The following is a 22,885-nucleotide window of genomic DNA, read 5'->3' as shown; positions in this document are numbered from 1 at the left end:
CTGCACTCGCACAGTTGTCAAATTGGGAGCAGTGGCTGTGTTCGTGCAGGTGCTGCACGAACACGAATGGGACTGTGTGAATGGGGATGCACAGAACACCTGTGCAAACAAGGCCCTTGCATGGGCGTACACTGTAGTAAAAAGTTATTATTTCCCCAACTCCAGGATTGGCACTAGGCTATCAGCTCTCAATCACTCATGGGAAATATAAATGATGAAGTTAAAAAATAACCCATATATTAAACAAAGACAATAATACAGACCACAAATATTACAGACCAAAATCAGGGGGATGGGGCTTTATGAGGGGGTAGCCCTTATAACTAGACAAAAGGAACTGAAGACCTAGGGGTGCTGCTATCAAAACGGAGGTGGGACTCCATCTGTGAATCAAAAAAGAGGGGAAGGGAGGGAGGCAGCAGAACTACTCTGGTGTAGTAAGTTCCAACAAGGTTTAATTACCAAGAAAAGTAAAAAAATAATACAAAAGTATAAAAAACACGCATATAAGAGTCCACGGGAGGGGGTGAGACTGTGGTGGAAGCACAGTCCTGAAAGGGTGCAGCTGGATGGACGGATGATGAGCTGCTGCAGGCACAAAGTCCAGGATTCTCTGTGCCACTGACTGTTAATAGGGAAATGACTCTGACAGCCCAGCAAGCATGTGTAGAGGAGCGGCCTTCTCCTTTACAGTGTCAATGACTGATGGATGATATTATCAACCTGCAGTCCTTGGTCACAGGATGCGTTTCTGTTATAAAATTTTGTAAATAAATAATTTTTCTCCTTCACTGATGGGCATTAATGAGGCTGCACTGTTGGGAACTGATGAGGCAGCACTAATGAGGCAGCACTGATGGGCACTGATGATGAGACACTAATATGCACCACTGATAGGCAGCACTGATGGGCATTGATAGGCGGCACTGATATGCAGCACTGGTGGGTACTGATTGGCGTCACTGATGGGCACTGATAGGTAGCACTGATGGGCAGTGATAGGTGGCACTAATGGGCTCTAATAGGTGGCGCTGATGGGCACTGATAGGTGGCACTGATGGGCACTAATAGGTGGCACTGATGGGCACTGATAGGCGGCATGGTTGGGCACTGATAGGTGCCAATTATGGGCAGTGATAGGCGGCACTGACGGGTAATGATGGGCGGCACTTATGAAAAGGCACTGGCAGGCATTACTGATGGGCACTGATTGCCATCCCTGGTGGGCACTGATTCGCATTCCCTGAATTGGGCACTGATTGCCATCCCTGGTGGGCTCGGGTTGGCATCCCTGGTGGGCACGGGTTGTCACTTGTGGGCCACCTTGATGGGTCTGCACTGATAATCGATGTGCTGATTAATTATAAGCGCAGATCCCCCTGTCAGGAGAGCCACTGATTGGCTCTCCTCTACTCGCGCCTTGTCAGCGCAAATAAAGGAAAAGCTGATAAACGGCACTTCCTGGTTACAATGTGATCAGCTGTGATTGGACACAGCTGATCACATGGTAAAGAACCTATGACAGAAAAGAAGAAGGGGTGCTCCCCCGAAACGCGTAAGCCATCAGCCATTTGCGCTGGTCTGATCCTCTCGGCAACAGGTCCTGGGGTGTCGATCCACAGAAACAGCGTTTTTGCGCCCTTTTGAAAGCTATCTTTATTAGCTCGTTTGTGAGTATAAATTTTTACTGTTTTTATGCTGCATTAAAGTTTATCAGTGGTAATGCACTAGGTTGGTGCGCCCTCTTTCTTTTCTGTTTTTTTAGCTTGAATACCCATTGTTCAAATGAGGGCTGCAAGACGCTAGGCATTACTTCTATAGGTGGCTGCACCACATATCCAGTTCATGGACACCTGAGCGCAGGAGAGGTCTTTTTTTTTTTTTTTGTGTTTGAAAGAGCCTATGACGTCATAGGTTTTTTACCAAGATCAGAGATGCAGTGTGTCGCTCGTGGGCGCGTGTGAGCGGCTTATCCTGCTGGATGTCATATGACGCCCAGTCAGGATAACTGATTCCCCGCCTGGCCGTCATTCTAATAAAGGCTGGGCGGGATGTGGTTAAAGGGCAACTCCGGTTTTGTGGCAACAAATAGCAAATAAAGAAAATAACAGCATAAACAATTGGTACACAAACCATATTGTAATTGAATGTTATTAAAATTACCTTTCCTTTTCAACCCTCAGCCACTTTAATTTTCTGTAAAGTTTAATGCAATATGGCAACCTGGAGGCCTTATGTACACCATTAGTGCACAGAACACCCTCAGAAATGTATTTTCCTGCTTGTGTGATTGACTGATTTTCCCAGAAATCTACACTAAGAGATTAGTCAAATATATGGCATTCTTTGCAGCAAAAATGTAATTTTTGGTAAAATACTTCCAAATGGATTAATCACTAAAGGGATGCAGACCTTGCAACTTTCCTCATTGAAGCCCTGCGAATGCATCAGCTGTTTAATAATGAAAAAGTCACTCCAATTCAGATGCACTCTGCAGACAACAAACAGCTTTTTCTTCAGAGCAGAAACAGGCAGGACTCTGCAACAAAGTTTGGTAAAGTTACTGCAGAATACATTGCATTTTTTCCCAACATACGTGGTGTATATATGTGGTTAACCAACATGAAATATCTTGGATATAATGCTACAGTATTATAAGTTAATGCCTCTTTAGGTGTCAGACAGTACTGGGTCTAAGGGTCTATAGGTGTATTATTGTAGAAATGATATCTGTTGAGAGTTCCCTGAAAAAGCCTTCAACAAAAGGGGTGAGTGGTCCTTGATGGCCTGATAATTACAAGTGATGCTGCTGTTTTTAAGCATTTCTTGCATTATTTGGTCAATAACTGTTGGGAAATCTTTCTACATTGAGAAGAAAAGCTCAAAGAACTGCAGTATAGTAAATGGGAAAGAATTACAGCACCAATATACTAGTACTAAAGCACTTGTTCAAGAATGGGCAGATATCTCCCTACCTGTAATTGTTGGGAAGATCTCTGCTGTTTTATAGCCACCACTTTTAAAGCAACTTTGCCATGAACAGGCTATAATGCAGCGAGCGAAGTGTGGAACGGATGACGGTGCCATCTTGGGTTACAGCTTAAGTAGTTTCAGATGTTCCCTGTGATCAATTTTTAGACAAATCCTTCATTGGTGAGTCTCTCTATATATACTACAGCGATTGCACACTATACTCACACCCCAGATGATGTCTGTTGGGACAAAACGCGTTGGGTGACGTTCATGGCAATCGCTTTTTACCTTCCAAAGTGCAAGCTTGTTTTTATCTGCAATCCTGTAAGTGTGAACCCCACTTTTTTTAAAATAAAAGACCTTACGGTATTACACTATGTGGATCCATTTGTTTTTCATGTTCAATGCCAATGGGATGATTCAACATTTGCTGCATACTTTGGAGTTTGTCTGCTTGAAGTGTGATCATCTATCCTTTGGGGTCTACCTTCCACCTACCGCTCCATCCACAGATTACTATATTGAGGCTAACCCCTCATTATGCCTGTTTGACCCATGTGCTGTATGGTACATGTGTCCACCACATTTGGTAAGCATACAGGGGGGCTCCATTACTTCAAATGCAGATTGCTCCCAATATCATTAATCCCCCTTCTTGACCCATGTTCTTTCATAATTTGAAGGGTTATTTCCCATGCAAAAAATGCAATGTCTGTCTTCATAACACACTTGGGAGAAAGAAAACAATCTCTTTCACATCAAATGTCCCTCATAGATCTTATCCCATTAAACCGTTCATTACGTGTGCTACAACTAATGTTGTATATCTAATCACTTGCTCTTGTGGGAAACATTATGTGGGAAGGACCTCGCAAAGTTTCTCAACTAGGGTCAGTGAGCACATTTCCAATATAAAGTTGGGAAAAAAGAAAAACAGCGTTGTCAAAGACTATGTCCATTTTAATCAGAAGGACCCTACTGGTACTCAGTTTTTGGAAATAGATCGGTTCATTTCTCCTTGGCGGGGAGGTTCAGCTAAACGGGGTGTATCCAAACTCGAAACGTACTGGATATATGAACTCAAATCATATTTTCCATAAAGTATGAATGTAGAGTGGGACATCAATGCATTTATTAATAAAGCTTGATGTCCCTCTAACATGCTCTCACTCACTCTGCTTTATGTCATTTTAATGTTCCTTTTATAGATTTTATGAATTTTCATATACTTTCCTAAAGTTTGTCCCAATGATCCATTGCTATTATTGGCTTTATATTATGCTTTATTTACCCTTTGCCATCCAGGGGATCTATTTATCATCACATACCTCTAGGCAATGTATCATTTATTTTTAGGGAGTTTCAGATATCTATTATAATGTGTGTCCCTGAATGTTATGTTCAGAGAGCACATTTATTATAACATGGTAACAGTGTAGTTACTTTTTTTAGCCATGTAATTCTATATTTGTTTCCTATGCTCAGTTCATAAACAAATCTCTTGTTGACAATGTAGCTGGATTATTGATGTGTCCAACCCCCCTTATTGTGTCCGCCCATAGCCTTGCCGCAAGGTGGGTGGTCTGCATCATGTTGTACCCGCTTTTCCAGCCAGTGAGAATGGACCAAAAAGCTGGGCTGTGTCCGATTATAAGTGTGGAACGCATCCACGGTGTTTCCGCTGTTAATCCACTGACAGGAAATCATGAAAGCGAGGCGTGAATCGCTTTGCATCATTTCCGCCTTTCGATCTGTTGGTTTGGGAGGTGTGAAGTGCATCACTTCTGCCCCTCTATCCATTAACGACAGATCTTGTGAGTGAGGCATGGAACGCAAGCCTGCACCATCTTGGGTTACCATGGAAGTAGTGCCAGGTGTCCCCTGTGATCAATTTTTAGGCAAATCCTTCATTGGTGAGTCTCTCTATATATACTACAGCTATTGCACACGATACTCACACCCCACATGATGTCCGTTGGGATGAAACATGTTGGGTGACGTTCATGGCAATCGCTTTTTACCTTCCAAAGAACAAGCTTGTTGTTATCTGCAATCCTGTAAGTGTGAACCCCACTTTTTTTAAATAACAGACCTTACAGTATTACACTATGTGGATCCATTTGTTTTTTGTGTTCAATGCCAATGGGATCATTTAACATTTTCTGCATGCTTTGGAGTTCGTCTGCTTGAAGTGTGATCATCTATCCTTTGGGGTCTATCTTCCACCTACCGCTCCATCCACAGATTACTCCATTGAGGCTAACCCCTCATTATGCCTGTTTGACCCATGTGCTGTATGGTACATGTGTTCACCTCATCTGGTAAGTGTGCCAACCTTACATCCCTTGACTGCACTTCATGATCAAGATTTATTACTACAATTTATTCACTTGTGTTGATTCATACTTACACCATTATGGTTTATCCGATCAAGATGGACTAATATATTATGCCATTATTCTTTTAATTTCTTACATCAATTGTCACATACATTTTTTCAATTCACTATCTTTTTTATCTTATTTATTTCACTGCTATTTGAGCGCCACATTATTGTTTTTTATTTTATAATGCAGACATTCAGTCTTATCAATATGATGCATCGCTGTACTGATCAATAGGTATTTCAAGGGAACTGCAAACTCTGTTACTACCAAATTGTTTAGTACCTTATGGGCCTATGGATTGTCCTGTGTTTGCATCAGAACTGCTTTATTTTCCCATACCAGTCAATGGTAATGCAAAAGCAGCATGTCAGACAGTCCGCCGTACACATGGGTTGATCGTTGGCCGATTTCTGTTGAACCGGCTGATATTTTGAGACACAACAAAAAGTGAAAAGATATCTCATCAAAGTGAGGGGAAATACCCTATTAGAATGCTCTCATGATAACAGGTGTCCTAAACTTCAAGTGGTTGTTAACCCTCTCATATACCCAGGTGAATAGCCTCAGATGATAAAGAAAGATGAAGCAGTACTGGGCAAAAGACCTCTGAGAAGTAGGGATCACTGGTAAGTGCAACTAAATAAATTCTGAATACTACTATGGGTTTCAACTACTGTACGTGGCTATTTTTTAGCAAAAGGGTAAATAGCTTTTTTTTTAAATTATCAATAAGCAGTAAAGTTCTTTTGTTGTCAAATAATGAATTACAAAAATGGCAGCAGAATTGTCGGGCCTTCGGTCACTTTTAACAACTTGTGATTTCACAACAGAACTAGACTACTGCAATATAATATAGACATGATCAGTTGCTCTCAATCCAAGTATCTATCGCAACTCTGTCAAATACCGCTTGCTTTTGACATACTCTTTCTTGTTAATTATCTCTGCCAAAGAAAATGCTTAAACCAGACGTCCAAGCCAATGTTAATTTTCTGGGACAGCAAATTATTTTCTTGCATGCAATTAACATTTCATTATTATATTAAAATCCAAGAAAATGAAATAAAAATAAGATATTGAAACTGTTGGAAATTATCTGAAAAGATTATTGCAAATCAAAAGTAATCAAAGAGGGCCACTAGGTATCTGTGATATGATCGCTACAGAAACATATCATGTATTATTCATTGCATGATTTGCTCACTCCAAAATGTCTTCGAAAAATATTTTTTAGGATGCTGCTTAATATTGGCTTATCCGGTTTATATGATATGCCAGTTGGGTAGGCAAATGACTTACCTCTGCCAAAAATCACAAGCTATTCATATAAAATGCTCTCAGTTTTCTTATCCTGATCAAATACATTTTGCAACTAGAGTTAAACATAGTTTCAAGCAGCATAACTTGAGGCAGTGATAGATAACGTATCAAGGTTCATTATCTTCAGCTAGGACACAAGCTGTTTTTGTGTTTAGAGCATAACTGTTCCTTTCAAACACATTAGATCTCTTGTTATATTCTAGCATTCCAGACAGCTCTTCTATCTTTTATTTGCCTGTGAGAGCGATCTTTGCAAACCCAGACAATCAGCTGGTCTGCAGTCTTCATGTTGACACTTTGCTGCATATAGAGGTGGCTAAATGCTGCCTCTGGGTACAGCAACAGTCTACAGTCTATGCCAGCCTTTCTCAACCTTTTCAACACAGAGGAACCCTTGAAATAGTTCTCCGGTCTCGGGGAACCCCTGCTAAAAATCTAATTAGAAATCTACAACTCATGATACACTAGTGTGATGGTCAGTGGGAAGAATAGTCCTTACTCTTGTGGTCATTGGGAAGAATTACCTCCTTACAGATAGCTAAAAAGATCAATGGTGTCAGTGGGAACTTATCTTAGAGGCATAAATTTCCCAATGCTGAAGGAACCCCTAACAACCTTTGGAGGAACCCTAGGGTTCCACAGAACCCTGGTTGAGAATCACTGGTCTATGCTATGGCCACTAGGGATGAGACGAACACCCCCCTGTTCGGTTCGCACCAGAACATGCGAACAGGAAAAAAGTTCGTTCGAACACGCGAACACCGTTAAAGTCTATGGGACATGAACATGAATAATCAAAAGTGCTCATTTTAAAGGCTAATATGCAAGTTATTGTCATAAAAAGTGTTTGGGGACCTGGGTCCTGCCCCAGGGGACATGGATCAATGCAAAAAAAAGTTTTAAAAACGGCCGTTTTTTCAGGAGCAGTGATTTTAATAATGCTTAAAGTCAAACAATAAAAGTGTAATATCCCTTTAAATTTCGTACCTGGGGGCGTGTCTATAGTATGCCTGTAAAGGGGCGCATGTTTCCTGTGTTTAGAACAGTCTGACAGCAAAATGACATTTTGAAGGAAAAAACTCATTTAAAACAACCCGCGGCTATTGCATTGCCGACAATACACATAGAAGTTCATTGATAAAAACGGCATGGGAATTCCCCAAAGGGGAACCCCGAACCACAATTAAAAAAAAAAAATGACGTGGGAGTCCCCCTAAATTCCATACCAGGCCCTTCAGGTCTGATATGGATATTAAGGGGAACCCCGGCCAAAATTTAAAAAAAAAATGACGTGGGGTTCCCCCTAAATTCCATACCAGACCCTTCAGGTCTGGTATGGATTTTAAGGGGAACCCCGCGCCAAAAAAAAAAAAAAAAAAAAAAACGGCACGCAACCTGGCAGGCCGCAGGAAAAGAGGGGGTGACGAGAGTGCGGCCCCCCCCATCCTGAACCGTACCAGGCCACATGCCCTCAACATTGGGAGGGTGCTTTGGGGTAGCCCCCCAAAACACCTTGTCCCCATGTTGATGAGGACAAGGGCCTCATCCCCACAACCCTGGCCGGTGGTTGTGGGGGTCTGCGGGCAGGGGGCTTATCGGAATCTGGAAGCCCCCTTTAACAAGGGGACTCCCAGATCCCGGCCCCCCCCTGTGTGAAATGGTAAGGGGGTACAAAAGTACCCCTACCATTTCACTAAAAAACTGTCAAAAATGTTAAAAATGACAAGAGACAGTTTTTGACAATTCCTTTATTTAAATACTTCTTCTTTCTTCTATCTTCCTTCATCTTCTGGTTCTTCTGGTTCTTCTGGCTCTTCTGGTTCTTCCTCCGGCGTTCTCGTCCAGCATCTCCTCCGTGGCGTCTTCTATCTTCTTCTCCTCGGGCCGCTCCGCACCCATGGCATGGGGGGAGGCTGAAGGGTCTGGTATGGAATTTTGGGGGAACCCCACATCATTTTTTTTTTTTAATTTTGGCCGGAGTTCCCCTTAATATCCATATCAGACCTGAAGGGCCTGGTATGGAATTTAGGGGGACTCCCACGTCATTTTTTTTTTTTAATTGTGGTTCGGGGTTCCCCTTTGGGGAATTCCCATGCCGTTTTTATCAATGAACTTCTATGTGTATTGTCGGCAATGCAATAGCCGCGGGTAGTTTTAAATGAGTTTTTTCCTTCAAAATGTCATTTTGCTGTCAGACTGTTATAAACACAGGAAACATGCGCCCCTTTACAGGCATACTATAGACACCCCCCAGCTACGAAATTTAAAGGGATATTACACTTTTATTGTTTGACTTTAAGCATTATTAAAATCACTGCTCCTGAAAAAACGGCCGTTTTTAAAACTTTTTTTTGCATTGATCCATGTCCCCTGCGGCAGGACCCAGGTCCCCAAACACTTTTTATGACAATAACTTGCATATTAGCCTTTAAAATTAGCACTTTTGATTTCTCCCATAGACTTTTAAAGGGTGTTCTGCGGCATTCGAATTTGCCGCGAACACCCCAAATTGTTCGCTGTTCGGCGAACTTGCGAACAGCCAATGTTCGAGTCGAACATGAGTTTGACTCGAACTCGAAGCTCATCCCTAATGGCCACATACAAACTGTTCAATTACCTATGGTCAGTTTGTGTGCAACCAAAAACACCTACCCTGGATGCACACTGGCTTTGTCCAGGGTCTGTAACTGCTCAGTTGAGAGATTACATGTGAACAGCAGAGGCGCCTTTCATTGATTTGTACAGAGTAAAAAGCAGAGCCCAGATTGGGAGAGTCGTTACTCTGAGCCAATCAAGTTCTGCTGCATGCACATGTGCAGATGAGGAACACAGCGACTGAAAGAGAGAGGACCACTTTAGTCTGTTGCTCTCTGTCCAGTCACAGACTGGAGCAGTAATGTAACCAAGCTGTATTGACTGTGCTTTGTGGCAGGGCTATATAAATCCCAGGCTGGATGGACGGAATTAAAAATAAATTGGCAATAAAACACTTACCAAATGTCTTTCAACTGTAAATTGAGCCTATATTATAGCGGAACTTAACTTTATCTGAGTATCACAAACTGAAAACCTTATTTAATTTATTTTAAATATTCAAAGCAAACTCACCCATCCATCCATGTCTCCATGCTTTATTTTTTTGAGTATTCACTTTGAAAAACACCCCCTAGAATTTCTAGCTATGGCCATCTTCAGTAACGGCAGATGATTCATGTACCATTTACTTCCCGGATCCATCTGCCCTTAGCTCAGGCATGCATCCAGGAGGGTGTGCTTAACCCCTCCTCACCAACTTCCAACTTTTTGAGATGGGAACGAGGGACACCTATTAGCAAAAGTATGTAGGCATAGGACACACCCCTATAAGGAGAATTATACAAAAAAATAGTTAAACCTAAAAGTGCGTTTTTTTTTTACCACTACTATTCCTTTATACTGGCTTTTGAAACTTACAAATGCAGCCAGAAATTAGAAATTGAATGAAAGGTTTAGCACTGGGAAACACTTTTTGAAAGATAAGAAGTGCATTTTATATACAATTGTATAGATCAGATCAAAATGAGGGACAAGTGAGGGGGAAAGAGGGACAGAGGGACATTGTACCAAATCAGGGACAGTCCCTCAAAATCAGGGACAGTTGGGAGCTATACCCTCCTCTACATGAAAGATAAAAATACCCATGAAGCCTCCTGGGATGTATGAAATCATTTTAGCCTAGGCAAGAAACCAGAAAGCAACTGAAGAAATGTAAAAAAAGTTTAAAACAAGTAAATATAATATGCCTTCCTATTTATTTAAAAAAGGCTAGCAGCATAACAATTAAAAATAGTTAATGTTGATTGACAGAGTTTAGTTCTGCTTTAAGCTTTAAGTCATATGAATGAGTTTGCCAAGGAAAAAATGTAATAAGTGTGCAAGCCATTATTGAATTACCTTAATTATTTCATTTTCTCTGGCATGCAAACAAACTAAATTTCAGTGAAAGGAGGGGGTGTTGTGAGCGTGGGATGTAAATATCAGGCAGAGGACTAAATAAAGAAAGTAAAATAATGTTAAAAGAGTATTTATTGCACAAAAATACAGACTGACTCAAATGTAAGAAACTTTAAAAACGCATGGCAAGATGCCAAGAGCTTTTTTGTGTATCAGGGATTTCATAATCTCCAACAGGCTGCCCTTTTATTCCCACATGAATTTCAAACCACAAAAGCATTTATGGTATATAAAAAAAGCATACTAATCCAGAAAAAAACAAGAATACAAAAAATCTTACAAAACACCCATACCACAGCACCAAACATAATGACAAGCAGGAGAAAGATAGGGGATCGGGATAGGGGACACAATATTTGGTTTCTTTGTAAAGAAGGTTTTAGGAACCTTTCACACTACCGCGACTTCAAAGTTGCTTGATTTTGCTGTGTTTTTTCCACAATTTCAGGGAGACTTGAGGTCTATGGACCACAACTCGCATCAAAGTCGGACCAAAGTAGTGCAGGGACTACTTTGAAGTCTGCACGACTTGAAGTCGTGCTAATATGAATGGTTGTCATTGGAAATCATGGGGAACGACTTGTAATGCTACTTTGCAATCCCAAGTCGCAGGACAAGTTGTACAAGTATGAAGGGGGACTTAGTGTATTTTGGAAATGTCATGTTTAACCACCTCAATACAGGGCACTTTCACCCGCTTCCTGCCGAGGTCATTTTTCAGCTTTCAGCGCTGTCACACTTTGAATGACAATTGCGCGGTCATGCAACCCTGTAACCATTTGAAATTTTTTATCATATTATTCACACAAATAGAGTTTTCTTTTGGTGGTATGTAACCACTGCTGGGATTTTATTTTTTACTAAAAAAAAAAAAAAGTTTGAAAATGTTGAAATTTTTTTTTTGTAAATAAGTAATTTTTCTCCTTCACTTATGTGCGCTGATGAGGCTGCACTGATGGGCACTGATGAGGTGGCACTTATGGGCACTGATGAGGTGGCACTTATGGGCACTGATTAGGTGGCACTGATGAGGAGGCATTAATATGCCGCACTTCTGGGTACCTATAGGCGGCACTGATGAGTGGCACTGGTGGGCACTGATAGGTGGCACTGATGGCCACTGATAGGCAGCACTGGGGAGCACTGATAGGTGGCACGGATAGGCAGCACTGACGGGCATTGATGGGTGGCACTGATGGCCACTGATGGGCATTGATGGGTGGCACTAATGGAGGACACTGATGGGCATTGATGGGCAGCACAGATAGGCGGCACAGATGGGCACTGAAAGCCAGCACTGACTGGCATCACTAATGGGCATCACTAATGGGCACTGACTGCTGGCACTGGTGGGCGCATTAGTGTAATCAGGGCACTGATGATCAGTGCCCTGATTACATGTCTTGTTGTCCCCTGTGAAGAGATGCCACTGATCGTCTCTCCTCGCCACACACTCTGTCAGTGTGAGGCGATGAGAGACGATTACCGGCACTTCCTGTATTTCCATGTGAATGGCTGTGATTGGATACAGCCGATCACAAGGTTAAAGAGCCACGTCAGTGGCTTCTTACAGAGATCGGGGTTGCGCCGTGTCCTAGCAACATGGCGTGGCTGCTATTGCCGTGCTGCGTGCCCCCCGGGGGCGTGCGGGAGCGGCCATTCAGGTGCGCCATCATATGACGTCCACCCAGAACGAGAGCCGATCCGTCCCTCCGTCATTTGACGATGGGTGGGCGGCAACTGGTTAAGAGCCAATCTGGCCACATGTGTCTGTACTTTTTGCCTGAAACAGTCAGGTGTGCTTGGACTAAAACTAAACCCTCCTATCCTTTACAGTCGAAGAAGCTGTCATCTTAGCCTCTGTTTGATCAGCTGTTGCCATGGAGCTACACATGTGATCAATTATGACACCAGCCATTTGATGGCTTAACAGATCAGTTGAAAGCGCTTTGAATGTAATGGGAAACAGTTAAATCGAGAGGTTTAGTTCCACTTCATCCGTGATGTATCACCTTAACAAGGGTTTCCAAACTTGGCCCTCCAGTTGTTCAGGAACTACAATTCCCATCATGCCTAGTCATGTCTGTGAGTTTTACAATGCCTCATGGGACGTGTAGTTTTGCAACAGCTGGATTGCCATAGTTTAGTGCCTTAGAACATTGCTTTGGATTAAACCACTAAAGTTGTTGTAAACCCTTGCATATACCCAGTGAAGCGACTGTTCTCAGTTGATACAGGTGATAAGTTGTATCTGTTTATCTGCAGCCTCTCTTCTCTACAGCCATTCAAAGTTCAGAATTTATACAGCTTGTCTGAGCTTCCACAAAGCAGGGGGTGGGGAGCTGAGTTACACTCTGTAGAGCTTAGTGAGAGCTGATGAGAGCAGAGGAAAAGGACTGCCAATCACAGGTAGTATGCTTGAGATCCCTCCCCTGTCACTTTTACCTCTTGGTGTCTGAAAAACTTGTCAGTAGTGACCCATGCTGATATGAGTAACAAAGCAGCATAGTGAAATGACTTAGGGCTCTAGATTGAGACAAGTACACACTATAGAGGGCTGTGCTTTGTCCATATTCCATTTCTAAAGTTTACAACCACTTTAAAGTGGTTGTAAAGTCAGAAGGTTTTTTTTAGCTTAATGCATTCTATACATTAAGCTAAAAAGCCTTTCTATGTGCAGCAGCCCCACTCAGCCCCCCTAATACTTACCTGAGCCCCATCTCTATCCAGCAATGTCCACAAGTGCCTGGAGGAGAGAAAGGGGATGGGGCCGGGTCGTGGCTCCATGTCTGAATGGACACAGAGAGCTGTGGCTCGGCTTGGGTGCCCCCCATAGCAAGCTGCTTGCTGAGGGGCACTCAGCAGGAGGAAGGGGCCAGGAGCCCCTAAGAAGGACCCGAAAAGAGGAGGATCCTGGCTGCCCTGTGCAAAACCACTAAACAGAGCAGGTAAGTATGATATGTTTGTTATTTTTATAAAAAAAAAAAACGAGACCTTATAATCAGTTTACAGAAGAAATCCAGGTATGGCATTTTTTTTCCATAGTTACATTGATCAAAATAAGCATGTATGTGTCGGTGACGTCATAAGGGGCGGTGCCACCGAGTGAGGTAGCCGGGTGGCCTTGCCCTCTGCCTATATAAGGAATGTCAAAGCGCAGAGCGGGCATATGGCTGGAGGCCTCCCAGGAGGTGAGAGTGTTTTTATTTTTTCCTATTTTTTGGGTCCAGCGGGTGTCGTGATTGAGGGGGACACTAATTTTATTTTTTTACTGTTTAATAAAGGAATTGTCAAAAACGGTTTCTTGTGGTTATTACTTTGTGACACTGTTTTGGTGAATGGGTAGGGGTACGATGTACCAGATACCCATTCACATAGAAGGGTTGGGGGCATTATCTGGGGGCCCCCTTGGTAAAGGGGGCTTTCAGATTCCGATAAGCCCCCTGCCCGCAGACCCCAACAACCACAGCCCTGGGTTGTCGGGAAGAGGTCCATGTCCCCATCAACATGGGAACAAGGTGCTTTGGGGTGGAGGGGCAGAACCCCCCCGCCCCAAAGCACCCACCCCCCCTATGCTTAAGGCATGTGGCCTGGTTATGGTTTGGGGGGGGACGCTTGCTCGTCCCATCCCCTTTCCTGACATATTGGGCTGCATTCTCGGATACGGGTCTGGCATGGATTTTGGGGGGCCCCCGCCGTTTTTTAAGAGCATTTTGGCGTGGAGTTCCCCTTAAAATCCATACCGCCACTTTTTAAATTTTTATTCAGCTGTCAGTGGGGAAACCCATTGACAGCTGATGACTCATCGATTGTTAAGGACAATGCGGCTGGCTTCCCTGTGCCGCTCCTTAACAACCAGCTTACACTGCGCACTGGCCAAAGCTTTTCCCAATCAGGATGCAGTATGCACTGGGGGGGTACAAACAGCTGAACAGGAAAATGTTTGGCCCGAACTCATGCTCGTGGCGAACCATTTGCTCATCCCTACTAGTGAGGAAGCAGCAAAAGAAAGTCATAGAAAATTTCCTGACCTCTAGCTTTGTTTTTTAAGCTTAATGACACAAAAGGCACTGAATTCAAAGTATAAGGATGACAGCCAGTGAGCTAGTATTTTCAGACGAAGAGGTCAGCAATGGCGGCCCATGTATTTCTCTTATGATAAATGTGTGTTAAGAAGTTGGAAAAATGGGAGTATATAATTTTCTTGCAATGTATGATTCCTTTGCTATTAAAGTATAATGCTAAAAACATAACAAACACAGCATAAAGCATACTTTTTTCCCCCAATGTACTGCAATGTAATATGTTGGGGGAATGGGCCTTCAAATGAGTTGGGGGAGGAGGGATTGCTGACACGAACAATCTCCCTCTAAACACCTACTACATGGAAACAATTTTACACTAGGAATATTTTACAAGCCTGTAGGGCAGCCTTTTTCAAAAAGTTTACCCCACAAAAAACCCTTAAAATATTTTCTATGCCTTGGGGAACCCTATCTAAAACCAATTCATCAGGGCCCTATGGGGAAAATGTCTCCTTACATTGGTGGTCAGTGGGAGGAATGCAACCCTTACAGACAGCTAAAGAGATAATTTTGAATCATGCTGCTGGCTTTGCATAAGGCTACCATACGTGGATCAAAATTAAGCCTGTTCTGCAGGGACTGGATGAATTCCATGTATGGGCATGCTGGTTGTACAGATGAGTGAGGATGGCGACGGTAGCCTTAAGGAAGAAGACAGCTTGCCCACATCCCTATGAAACTATATAATAGAACATTGTTTTCCTCTAAATGGGACTTTGTAAGGCAAGAGTCTTCAAAATGACAATGTTCTATTGCTGGTTGTACAGAAGTCAATTTACCAATCAGCTTCTGTACAACCAGCCTTTTTTCATTTAAACCACTGGCTGAAAGAAAAATAATGATTAATGTATGGCCAGCTTTAGTAGTGTTGGGCCTGGAACTTTGAACGCACCATCGCATGAGAAAATAATCAGCTACAGCCCAAGGAACCACTAGCAACCTTTGGAAGAACCCTAGGGTTCCACAAACATTTGATTGAGAATGGCTACTGTACTGGTTTCAGGGCACCATATAGGTTATAAATAATACAACATATCTCTAGGAATATGTGTGTCTTTAAAGAAAACCAGTAATATGATAATGCTTGATGTTTGGCTGTCACACCAACACAAAAGCTTTAATAGTTTCTCATATACTTCTCCATAACAAATATACAAATCAAGACTTCTGCCTTCACTACCTCTATGCATGTTCCAGTGGCAAAAAATACTGATGCCAACTTAGCATTTGATGGGCACACTGGTAGCATCTAATGGGCACACTGGCAGCATTTAATGTGCACACTGGCAACATTTGATGGGCACACCGGCAGCATTTGTTGGCACAGTGGCAGCATTTGATGGACACACTGGCACTGGCACACTGGCAGCATTTAATGTGGCACACTGGCAGAATTTGATGGCATACTTAATGGGCACACTGGCAGCATTTGATGGGCACAGTGGCTGCAATTGATGGCACAGTGTCTGTTTGATGGCACAGTGGCTGTCTTTACTGGCACAGTGGCTGCAATTGATGGCAGAGTGGCTGCAATTGATGGCACAGTGGCTGCAATTGATGGCATACTGGCAGCATTTGATGGGCACAGTGGTTGCGTTTGATGGCACAGTGGCAGTATTTGTTTTTTTTTTTCAGAATTTTTCAGTTTGTTTGCGCCCCCCCAAAAAATTTTGAGCGCCAGAAGGTGAAATCTCTCCAATGGGAACATAGACAAGAACAAAACAAATTTTTAATAAAGAAGGGTTAGAGCTCTTGACAGTGTTTTTATTGCTGTCTGTGCTTTCTTGTCCCAGTGACTACCAAACCCCTTATTTCTTGTAGGAGTGCCACTTGGACAAGACGTGAGGAAACATCTACCAGTGGGTTCATGGACAGAAATAAAAACCTAACCTGAGTTTTTTAAATTTTTCTCCACTCTATTTAAAAACAAATTAACAATTTTGTCAGGATTTAGGCTTTAAACTAGCACTAGGAGCATCCTTTTTCAAACATATAACTGAATCCCAAAACTTAGCAACCAATCATATTTGGAATCACTGTATCCAGCCATGTGTGTAAAAAAAATACGATTAAAAAAAAAATAAAACGCATATTGACTCAGAGATATCAGCACTGTTCACAATGTATTCATGTTTTATATTGTTTTATGAAGAAATATGTTACCTGCAGATGTTTGCTTGAATTTCTCACTTTTCTTCTTCCTCCATTTCCATGGCTTGAAAAGTCTTCCTAAAGTGGCAAATTTACTTCTTCTCCTGATTGGCGGAGTGTGGGTACCGGGCACTAAGGATTCCGAGCGCATTGCAGCCAGTCTCTCCACTTCCTCAGCTGAAAGATATCAGACAAAATAGTAAGAAAATCTGCCCATGTACACACATAACAGGTTTGGAAAGAATGGCTTATGCCAATACTGAAACACCTTACATATATAAAGTCATCTAAGTTATTGAATTTCTGACTGATGCCACATACTGAACATTGTAGGTGTTCTTTATGCCCCCATACACTTTGCGATTATAAAGATTTGGGGTTTAAAATGGAATTATGAGTGGATATAAAATACATTTATTACTGGAGCTAAGTATTCATTAACCTCTTCCCACCCAGACCTGTCATCCCTTTAATAGGGTCTGTACACCTGAGGGGCGGGAAGGATTGGTTATTATGTGACCACTGTGATTGACTATCACAGTGGTCAAATGATTAGGAGCTCGTTCTGCCAGCTACTGATTATTAGTGGGGACTGAGGGCTGTGTTTAACAGCTTAATCTCTGTGAACCCGTACAAAGACGAGGGATGCCACTCCAGGCTCCTATCAGTGCTCATCCTCTAACAACCACTGGCAACGGGGCTTAGTCATGGAGGCCATGGTGGTGACCTCCAAGACTAAGCCCCTTGGGCTGGACAAAACGCATCAGGAGGAGGCGCAGCCTGGATGGAGTCTAGGCTAAGGCTGCTTTTACCATTCACCCAGGGTTTTGTGAGATGTGTGGCATTTGGGACCATTGTTTTTCCTTAGCTCAGTCTTTGTGCTGACAACATGTAGTGAGTGTGTTCTCAGCAAAGAAACATTGGCTGCCCAGTGACACATATGTGGAGTGTGTGGGCATTAAAGCCCACACTTTTGCTGCTGCACATATTTGTTGGGTTAATATAATGTGAATGTTTTTTTATTTTTAAATGCAAGCTGTGTAGGTACCTGGATTTGATTTATTACCTCTTGAAATTCACTGCACAGCAGAGCTCAAATTGGGATGGGGAGAAGCAGCACAAGGAGCCAAACAGTTGCTGCAGTGATGCTAACAAGGAGGATATTGATAGTAGAGAGCAGAGTAGGAGAGATGAGCTTATTAAGCTGGCCATACAGGGCTCAGTTTTTTTTCGTTTAGCCAATGGACTGAATGAAAAAAGCTAAACTGATTACCCCGTTCACCTTGAATGTGTGGAATCCTTCATGCTGAGCTATTGTATTCTGAGTGGGGACCCTCTCGCCACCAGAATACAATTATCAGCACTGCAGCTGATTGGTTGCATGCGCTGATTGAAGCAAAATTTTCCAACAAGCACGTTCATGAGAAGTCGATCATTAGATCAACTTCTCAAGAACAGGAATGGCCATAGATGGATCAAAATTCAGCCGGTTCCTGCTGAACTGGCCGAATTTCAATTCATCTATGGCCAGCTTAAGGCTTCATGTGGAGTACAGCTCCTAAACTTGAGTTTTGGCATTTTTGCCAAAGTTCCTTAACTCAACTCCATAAAAGCCTATGTGTCCATGTACACTAGGCTTTTGAGATCATTTAGGAGCTGCTGCGGTTAGGGAAGGTTCAAAATCGCAGTTAAATTGTTGTGCGATTTTGCAGCGTTTTGCGTTTCCTGTGCCCAGCGGTCATATTAGACTGTATGTACATGAAGCCTTAGTCTATTTATCCATTCAAAATCCAATATTAGGCTGGAGGAGAAACATAATCTGTATGTGTTGCTTAAAAGCACAGCAGAGAAAAATCAGGTCTCCTGTGCTGCTAGACAGAGGTTTCCTGTGTGGTGGAGCTGTGTAAATCTTAGAATTGGATGGACAGAAAAGCAAATCCTTTAGCAGGTAAAGCAACTCCCCATATACACTATTTTACCAAAAGTATTGGGTTTAGTATTGAGTTGGCCCACCCTTTGCAGCTATAACAGTTTCAAGTCTTCTGGTAAGGCTGTCCACAAGGTTCAGGAGTGTGTCTATGGGAATGTTTGACGATTCTTCCAGAAATGCATTTGTGAGATCAGGCACTGATCTTGGAGAGTTCTAGCTGCAAAGGGTGGGCCAACTCAATATTGAACCCTACGGACTACTGGGATAAAATTAAAGTTCATGTGCGTGTAAAGGCAGGTGTCCCAATACTTTTGGTGATATAGTGTATGTATTACATCTGAATATTTAGCTGTTTTCTTGGAGTTCAGATTTAATCCAGGTCTGTCTACTATTGTAACGACCATATGTACTGATGCTCTTATATGAAGTCCTTAAATAATAAGTAAATGTTATAAATATGCAACATTGTAAAAAAATGGATTTTAAAGTGAATGATAAATATAAAAAATTAGATTAAAAATTAAAAAATTAATCAGTCACCAACCAAAACAAACATTCTCAGGATTCACTTCTCATTCCTAGTATAGTTCAGTGTGTCATTTATGAGACAAGGTTAAGGGACGGAAGAAGTGAAGAGAGATCAAAGGAGCACATGAAACAAAGTTATTCCGACATGTAGCTGGAATGTAGGAAATGTATTTATGCAACCAAAAAAAATAATGTGTTTGCAAAGACAGCATTGTGTACTGGCAGCAAAACAATCCTCCTCCACTTGACAATGTATTCCTTGTCTAAAAGAATGCATGGGCTTTCATAAGCAGTCAACAGGGAGGGAAGCTGCAAACAGTTTTTTGGTATCTGTCTCATAGCGCTCATACCACACTGCATAATTTAACGATTGATGACATGTTTTATAGGCACATTTTTTGTAGGACCTCCTCTCAAATGACTTTAATTACACAATGCATTATTTTTCCAATATACTGAAATGCTGCACATTTTTGGGGATGGGCCCTATTAAAGAGTTACAAGATGAATAATGCAGCAAAACAGAACAACATACATCTAGTGTGAACAAGATCCAAATGTAACATGGAGCATAATTTCATCTGTTGCTGTTGATTAACAACTGAATATGTTTACTGATGGGAACCAATACGTTTCAGGGACCTGCACCACCTACTTCAATTCTAACAATAAACCTTATATGTGAAGAGTTAGACCAAAGGGGTACAGGAAAGGTTGACATAATTCTGCAAAGTGTTGGTAAAAGGAGAGGGGATGCTACACGGTGGTAAAAATGGCCCTGTCCCAACTTTTTTGAGACATGTTGCTGCCATTAATTTTAAAATTATCTTATTTTTTTCTAAAGTAGTATATTTTCTCAGTTTAAACATTTATTATGTTTTCTATTGTGAATAAAATATGGGTTAATGAGATTTTCAAACCAATGCATTCTGTTTTTATGTAGATTTTACAAAGCTGCCAAATTTTTTGGAATTTGGAAATAACTACATTTGTAGTCCCAGTCCCATGATAAGTATGTTTGTATTTAACATTAAACTGTAGACCTGTAGATACAGTACAACATTTAAGTTGGCCATCTGTCATCCTGTGGCAGCTGTTTCCTATTTCGGAGATTTTCTTTTACTTCTTGTCCTATAGCTAAACAGGAAGTGAGAGGAAATCCCTGCAAATTAAGGGACCCCTAGGTCACCAGAACTAGTGTCCACATTGGAAGATTTCCTTTCTATTACTTTTCCGGGGACAACCCAAAATGTGGGATTTTCTTTTACTTTCACTTTCAATGATAATGGTAAACAGGACAAATAGGGTGAACGAGGGCACAGACAGCAGTAAAAACTGACAAGCGTTCTATTCCCTCTCCACTCTATCCAAAACTAAAAAAAGTTTTGCCTTTACTTATACTTTAAAGAGGAAGTAAACCCTCTCTAGAAAAAAAAACACCCTGCAGGACAAAGGCATAATGAGCTAGTATACATAGCATACTAGCTCATTATGAATTACTTACCTGAGATCGAAGCCCCTGAAGTGACCCTCGTTAACCTCCACCGTCGCCGCCATGATACGCGGAGTGACTTCCAGGGATCGCTGCTTCGGCGCTGTGACTGGCCGGAGCAATGATGACGTCACTCCGGCGCATGCACGCGGGAGCCGTCACTGACGGCATGATCGCCTTCACTAAAGGCACGCTCAGTGCGCCTGCGCCGTTGTCTACAGCACGCAGGCGCCGTAGACATTGGTGCCCGTTTTTAGGAAAATATCTCCTTAACCGTGTACGTTAAGGAGATATTTCTTGCACCTACAGCTAAGCCTTAATCTAGGCTTACCTGTAGGTTAAAGTGGTCTGTAAGGGTTTACAACCACTTTAAATCTGAAGGATGATAATTAGCACCTCAGTGTAATTTTCATACATTTAAATTAGTCAGATTACGTACTTTACATTCATGTATTCTAGTATTCCCATTATATCAGCTCATTGATGAACATTCTTTTATTTTTTAAATTTATTTAACATGAATACAATTAATAAAATAAGATAAATTAAGATAAGTTTATGTAAAGCAATTTTTTCAGATAGGGTAGAATAGGGTTAACCTCTCATTAAGATGGCGATTCTGTTTAGAGAGACTTCTTTCCGTTTCCTGTTCCATCCCTTGGACCTGCACTGCAGGGGTTTATGGAACTTTATGTCTAGGGGCTGAGGATTAGGTTCACACTGCTACAACAATTGTACTACTTAGGATCCGACTTTGCCCCGCGACTTGAAGTCCGACATGCGTCCGACTTCAAATGAACAGGCATCCGACTTTGATCCCCGACAATACCGGGCACCGTGTCTAGTATGAATCTTTAGGGGGAACTGCAGGCCAAATGTTAAAAAAATGGCATGGGTTCCCCCCCCCAAGAGTATATCAAGCCCTTCGGTCTGGTATGGATTTAAGGGGGACCGCCACGCCGAAAAAACGGCATGGGGGTCCCCTCAAAATCCATACCAGACCCTTATCTGAGCACACATCAGAACCATACACATCCTGAACCGTACCAGTCCACATGCCCTCAACATGGGGGGGTGGGTGCTTTGGGGCAGGGGACCCTGCGCCCCCCCCACCCCCAAGCACCTTGTCCCCATGCTGATGGGGACAAGGGCCTCTTCCCGACAACCCTGGCCATTGGTTGTCGGGGTCTGTGGGGGGGGCTTATTGGAATCTGAAAGCCCCCTTCAACAAGGGGGCCCCCAGATCCCGGCCCCCCACCCTATGCGAATGAGTATGAGGTACATTGTACCCCTACCCATTCACCTAAAAAAAATGTCAAAAATAAAACACAGTACACAGGTTTTTAAAGTATTTTATTAAGGCAGCTCCGTCATCTTTTCCGATTTCTTCTCCCCTCTCCGGCTCTTCTGCCTCCTCCACTGTCTTCTCCGCTGTCCGGGTCTTCTCTGCTATCTTCTTGCTCTTTTGCTCGCTCTTTTGCCCGGTCTTCTCTGCTGTCTTCTCCCTCTGTTCTTCTTCCAATGTTGACTCAATGCTCTCTGCTGCTCTAATGCTGGGTGCACGGTGTGCCACTACTTATATTGTCATGGGGCGGGGTCATCGGAGGCACGCCTCTTATGACGTCACCGCCCATCATGCCCGATTTTTGACATTTTTTTTGGGTGAATGGGTAGGGGTACAATGTTCCCCCATACTCATTCACATAGGGTGGGGGGCCGGGATCTGGGGACCCCCTTGCAGACCCCAACAACCAATGGCTAGGGTTGTCGGGAAGAGGCTCTTGTCCTCATCAACATGTTGAGGGCATGCGGCCTGGTAGGGTTCAGGAGGGGGAGCCCTTGCTCGTCCCCACCCCCTTTCCTGACCTGCCGGGCTGTGTGCTCGGATAATGGTCTGGTATGGATTTTGGGGGGACCCCCCATGCACTTTTTTTTAGAATGGGGGTTCCCCTTAAAATGGGGGTTCCCCTTAAAATCCATACCAGACCGAAGGGCCTGGTATGCTCTTGGAGGGGGAACACATGCT

General features: G+C 42.7%; 1 protein-coding gene across 6 annotated transcripts in view; it reads right to left on the bottom strand.

The window, feature by feature from the left end:
• PHACTR1 (phosphatase and actin regulator 1) overlaps positions 1–22,885 on the bottom strand; it is a 508,271-nt gene that overhangs the window by 161,590 nt on the left and 323,796 nt on the right. For all 6 annotated transcript variants that reach the window (XM_073631073.1, XM_073631075.1, XM_073631076.1 and 3 more), the window contains one exon: positions 16,922–17,086. In XM_073631073.1, the coding sequence (XP_073487174.1) occupies positions 16,922–17,086 (165 nt within the window). The remainder of the gene's footprint in view (positions 1–16,921; positions 17,087–22,885) is intronic.

Source organism: Aquarana catesbeiana, linkage group LG05 (genome assembly GCF_042186555.1).
Source record: "Aquarana catesbeiana isolate 2022-GZ linkage group LG05, ASM4218655v1, whole genome shotgun sequence".
NCBI classification, from domain to species: domain Eukaryota; kingdom Metazoa; phylum Chordata; class Amphibia; order Anura; family Ranidae; genus Aquarana; species Aquarana catesbeiana.
Note: the sequence above shows the minus strand (reverse complement) of the source record. Positions and strands in the feature narration are given on the sequence as shown.